The following is a 5,967-nucleotide window of genomic DNA, read 5'->3' on the forward strand; positions in this document are numbered from 1 at the left end:
CCGGGCTGGGGATTCGAACCCGCCTCCTTAGGTGTACGTGGCTGGCGCCTTAGCCGGTTGAGCTATAGGCGCCGAGCCGACTCTTTAGTTTCAGTTATCATGACTTCATCAGACTACAGTCTCTGCCACTATCTTTTCTGTTAAAAAAGTTCTCATCTATTTTAATTCTTCATTTATGAAGATGGTACTTTTTTCTCTATTTTTAAAACATTCTATTGTGTTTTACCATTTATTAAAAACAATTAAAAATTTTAACTGCAAAACTAAGAATAATGGTTAAAATAGAGTTTATATCCTTGTCCTCTATTATCTTGGTAACCATCAACTCCAATGGAACACAGTAAACAGTGTTTACTTTAGTTAGCAGGAAAAATATTGCTAAAAAAGCAACTGGATATCAAATAAAATTTAAAAATACACTCAGAAGTTCATTCATCTAAAAAGAAAAGAACAATTTCATTAGCCCTAAAAGCACTAATTTTGTTAAAGAGAAAAAACACCAAAGAGCTGTTGGAATGTGTCCAAATAAGTATTCCCTATACCTGTCTCACTGATGGCTCTTCTTCTGGATGAGGTAGATGGTCTGGAAACCCAATTTGAAGAGGAAGGTTTCTCTTCCTGTAGCTCTGGCACAGGATCCTAAGTATTCACGAAAAAACAAAATATGACAAACTAAACATAATGCCAGGAAACTGAAATTCTTTGTTTTAAACCTTTCTAATTTCCAAGAACTATTACACTAGAATGGGAAATTTAAAGATTACCTTTTGATCACTCCCATCTTCAAGGTGGCATTTGTTCTCACTCACAGATGTACCTGAGTCTGATAATTCTGAGACAAAATAAAAATGAAGAATCACCAACTAGGAAAGGGCTATTTTATAGTTACCAGACCTACACAAACTCTTACACAATTTAACCTTTCAACAAACACTAACCGTGTATTTCCCAGTATGGCAGTTCCATACTAAACACTACAAATATAAATAACTCAATTTAAATGCAAAAGATACATAAAGAGTAATTACAAGCACAGTTAAAGAAAGTATTATAAAATAAATTCACATAGAAGGGGAAGGGGAGGGTCTGAAGAGCAAAAAAATCAACAAAGATTTCATAGTTCAATGTAGAAATAGGGCCAGGAAAGGCCATTCCAAACCATGAAATAGCATGTGAAAAAGACTCCAGACACAGTTCTTGCTGCAGGGAACTACAGGTAGTCACAAGAGGTCAGATTGTAAATGATTCTGTGTGCCTAGCCCAAGAGCACAGGAGGTCAACCAGCAACACTGGGGCTCTCATCCCAGCATGGCTGCATTCTTCCTAGGAGACACTTCACAATCTTTCCCTAAGACAACGTTATAGCCACTCACCATTAGCAAGGTTTTTAGTCTAAGAAATAGAACTGATTTCTTAGCTCACAGAAAGTAGTACATCTAGAAATAATAATGAACCTCTAAAACAGTGATTTTAAAGAAGAGTGACAAATCACTGGGAAATAGAAGAAAAAGAGGACAAAGGCAAGGAAACCAGTGTGACAGCAGGAAACCCAGTATAAGACAGTAACTGCAATAAAACAGAAAGTCTTAGAGCCTAAATTAAGGCATGGAAAGATAATTCAAAAAACATTAAAAAGGTGAAAACCACCAAGAATTGGTCTGGCGTCTGATACAGAAAGCAAGGAAGAAAGGAGTTAAGAGGACTCCAAAATTCTATGTTGAGTGAATAAAGGGTGGTTATGAGAGAAACTTCAGAAAGGTGAACAGATTTGGACAGCAAGATAACGAACTAAAATGAGTTATTCAGATAGACAGGTTTAGCTTGATATATACAATTAGAACTGAAAAGTCAAAGTTTCGGATTTGCAACGCATAAAATCATAATCAAATACACTTTTCTACTCATTTGGAAATATTTTCATCTTAATAGTGAAGTCATTCCTGAGCATGAACATCCTGAAATGATATACCTATGTTATCATGTATTAATTTTCTCTTTATTCTATGGGCAAGGCACTGTGCTGATTTCCTTAAATTGGACATATAGATAGGTGTTATTACACAGGAATTTTGGTTTAGCATAATAAAAGAGATATTAAAAAGGAAGCATTGGGGCAGTGCCTGTGGCTCAAGGAGTAGGGCGATGGCCCCACATACCAGAGGTGGTGGGTTCAAACTTGGCCCCGGCCCAAAAAAAAAAAAAAAAAAAAAAAAAGGAAGCATTATGTATGACAAGGTTGGGAACACATGTTAAGAGTTCTGAAGTTAATTTTACTGAAACCTAAAACAAACTCATAGTGGAAATACGTAGGTAATTTACATGTTACCATCTCATCAATGTACTAGCAATCTGCCAAAATTTATTTGAATGAATGAACTCATCAGGGAGTTATCAAAAAACTCAGAATACTATTACAGATAAATACTACAGTTGCATGGGTTGCCATCCTATGATTTCTTGAAGAGCTTTAAAATAATAAAAATGCCAAGTTGCTAGCTTAATAAGTACTAATTTTTTTCCTAATAACTACTATTATTTTGGGATAAGATGATGATACATTTTTCTAGGTTTTAAATCCTAACTTTGGAAAAGTATTCAATTCAACCTATTTACTGAACACTGTATTAATAAAACACTGTTCCGTGTGATGCAAAATGCAAACCAGACTATGACACAGGGAAGAGAAATACAAACAAGTGTCACAAAGCAATACAGCAATAAAATCTGCACGTGGAGGGGAGGGAGAGCGGAAGGAGAAATGGGTGGAGGGAGAGGGATTGGAGGGATCACTTCTGAGGTTTATCTTATAGGGGTACAAGTGAATCTTTCTAAGAGTAGAATGTGAACGTTTTAAAACAATAACTGAGAAACTGACATGAAGGCTGTGTTGACCAGTTTGATGGAAGTATTTCGGATTGCGTGTGAAAACCCCACACTGTACCCCAGAAGTGCATTAATGTACGTAGCTATGATTCAATAAAAAAAAAAAAAAATCTGCATGTGGAGAGAAGGCTCACAAGGAGGGTCAAATCATTTTGGGAACCAAACAAGCTTCTGAGAGCAGTTCTTAATGGCAGCTCAAGGGTGACCCTTAGGGCTACAGGGGGCTGAAGTCAGCTCCTGCCAGCACTCAAAAGTAAACTCTGTGTATCTGGTCCAAACCCCATTTCCAGCCTGAAGATGGACTATTTACACTATAGAAATCAGCAACCACACAATAAGGGCTTTTCCCAGGGACAGTGGGTTGTTAAACTTTTATCAAGGTAACAAGGTGTATGTGTATGTGCATCTTCCTGGAACAAGAATGCAGCGCTTCCAAAAGATTATCAAAGAAAGGTGTGATCCAGAAATAACCGGTTAAGAATTTCAAGTCTAAAAACAACCAGTGAAGATAGTCAAGGAGAGACATAAAATGCCACTTCTCTACACAAACTGGTAAGCAAAATTTTGTCTATTACAAAAAAGAAAAAAAAAAAATCCCTGATGGGTCTACCTAGGTTAACTACTTTATTTTTTCCAACACCTTTTGGTAACATTTTTCAAGGTTTGATCACACCTCTACAAAGCAGGGGCTTTTGAAATTATATACCTTTACCTTTCAAGTCTAACTCTGATATCCCAAGGCTTAAACTTTTAACAGGTTAGCTTTACATTAGAATCTTAGTTTTATGTTTAGCTCTTACATACTTCTTCCTGTTAAGTGCATCACTTTTATAGCAATTTTTAAAGAAAATCAAAATCAAAATATAGGCACATAAAAAAAGTCTTTGATATCTTTTTTTTTTATTTTGGAGACAGAGCCTCAAGCTGTCCCCCCGGGTAGAGTACCGTGGCATCACAGCTCACAGCAACCTCCAACTCCTGGGCTCAAGCGAGTCTCCTGCCTCAGCCTCCCAAGTAGCTGAGACCACAGGCACCCACCACAACACCTAGCTATTTTTTGGTTGCAGCCGGCATTGTTGTTTGGCAGGCCCGGGGTGGATTCAAACCCGCCACCTTAGGTACGTGGCTGATGCCTTAGCTGCTTGAGCCACAGGCGCCAAGCCTTTGCTATCTTTTTATGGTATATGTTTATGATGTTCCAAGTTAACTTACCCTGCTGATTGACTACTACCAAGTTTCTGTAGATCATTGTATATATTTTCCTTGTAGGACAAAAAAAAGAGATATTCATTTTAAAATAAAAATTAAACTGAATTTAACCAGACTTTTAAATGCATAGTTAGTATGAACTACTGCACACATTCAAAACCAAATTTTATTTTTTTTTAATTAATTAATTAATTAATTTTTTTGAGACAGAGTCTCACTTTGTCGCCCTGGGTAGAGGGCCGTGGCATCACAGCTCCTTGTAACCTCTAACTCCCGGACTTAAGCAATTCTCTTGCCTCAGCCTCCCAAGTAGCTGGGACTACAGGTACCTGTTACAACGCCCAGCCAGTTTTTGATGCAGTTGTCATTGCTGTTTAGCTGGCCCAGGCTGGGTTCAAACCCTCCACCCTCAGTATATGTGGCCCAGGCTGTAACCACTGTGCTACGAGCATCAAAACCAAAAAGAAATTTTTTTTTTAAGAGACAGAGTCTCACTTTATTGCCCTTGATAGAGTGCAGTGGCGTCACAGCTCACAGCAACCTCCAACTCTTGGGCTTAGGAGATTCTCTTGCCTCAGCCTCCCGAGTAGCTGGGACTACAGGCACCCAGCTATTTTTTTGTTGCAGTTTTGCTGGGGCCGGGTTTGAACACACCACCCTCGGTATATGGACCGGCACCCTACTCACTGAGCCACAGGCGCCACCCCTCAAACCAAATTTTAAATCACTGTATTCAAATTGTACCACTGGCAAAGTTCTCGGCCTTCAAAAACATCACAATAATTAGTAGCACAATGATTACATACAGCTACCTTTTATAATCACTAAGGTTACAGAGGGAAAAGACTTTACATTATCCATTTCCTGAATTGTGCCATTTTTCAGCTTTACCAAAAGATCCCCCCAAAATGGGGTGTGTAAGTAGGAAATAAATCAGTACATTTATTTTTAAACAGAAATGGACTTTTTCTAACTCTATGCATAGAAGCAAACTGCCTAAAATAGTAGTGTTATATAACCCACTAAATAGAAATGTGGTTATATCTTGACTTCAATAAACCTTGGGATCAGTCATCTAATAGATTTTCTTTCTCTTTTTTTTTTTTTGAGACAGAGTTTTACTTTGGTGGGTTTGGTAGAGCCATGGGGGGCCATAGCTCACAGTAACCTAAAACCCTTGGGCTTGAGCAATCCTCTTGCCTCAGCCTCCCAAATTACTGGGATTACAGGCATGAGCCACTGCACCCAGTCAAAGATTTTCTTTCTTGATCTCAAGAATTATTAAAAGACGGCGGCATCTGCAGCTCATTCAGCAGGACGCCAGCCACGTACACTGAGGGTGGTGAGTTCAAACTGGTAGGCCAGCTAAAGCAACAATGACAACTACAACAAAAAAATAGCCAGGCATTGTGGTGGGTACCTGTAGTCCTAGCTACTTGGGAGGCTGAGGCAAGAGAATAGCTTATGCCCAAGAGTTTGAGGTTGCTGAGAGCTGTGCCAACATGGCCCTCTACTGAGGGCAGCATGATAAGACTCTACCCCTCCCCCCCAAAATTATAAAAGGTAAAGCACTATTCATTCACTCAATAAATAAGAGACGGAGAACCTACCACATACCGTCAACTATTCTAGACGATGGTGCAACCAAAGAATGACAGGAAACAAACATCTGCCCCAAGGGGCTTATGTTACCCTAATATTCACTGTTGTCACAATACACCTTTGTTCACCTTTGTTTTTAAAGGAATTGATTTCAGAGAATGTTTGTCACAAAATACCATTTCTGATTCTCAATGTTAAAGGGAAAGCACCAATCCCAACTACCTCTTTTCACCTTTGGAAATGGCACAACAATCTAAACTCCACCCCCCCCCC

At 38.7% G+C, this 5,967-nt stretch overlaps 1 protein-coding gene across 1 annotated transcript in view; it reads right to left on the minus strand.

Moving 5' to 3' along the window:
- Positions 1 to 483: 483 nt before the first annotated feature.
- Positions 484 to 5,967, minus strand: part of LOC100943369 (E3 ubiquitin-protein ligase Mdm2) — a 24,999-nt gene continuing 19,515 nt past the window's right edge. Inside the window, exons 5-7 of the mRNA XM_023517931.1 lie at positions 4,096 to 4,145; positions 765 to 832; positions 484 to 639 (exon numbers count right to left, since the gene is read on the minus strand). Of these exons, the coding sequence (XP_023373699.1) occupies positions 484 to 639; positions 765 to 832; positions 4,096 to 4,145 (274 nt within the window). The remainder of the gene's footprint in view (positions 640 to 764; positions 833 to 4,095; positions 4,146 to 5,967) is intronic.

The sequence above is a fragment of the Otolemur garnettii genome, unplaced genomic scaffold (assembly GCF_000181295.1).
Source record: "Otolemur garnettii isolate 467f Iridium unplaced genomic scaffold, OtoGar3 scaffold00125, whole genome shotgun sequence".
Lineage (NCBI taxonomy): Eukaryota > Metazoa > Chordata > Mammalia > Primates > Galagidae > Otolemur > Otolemur garnettii.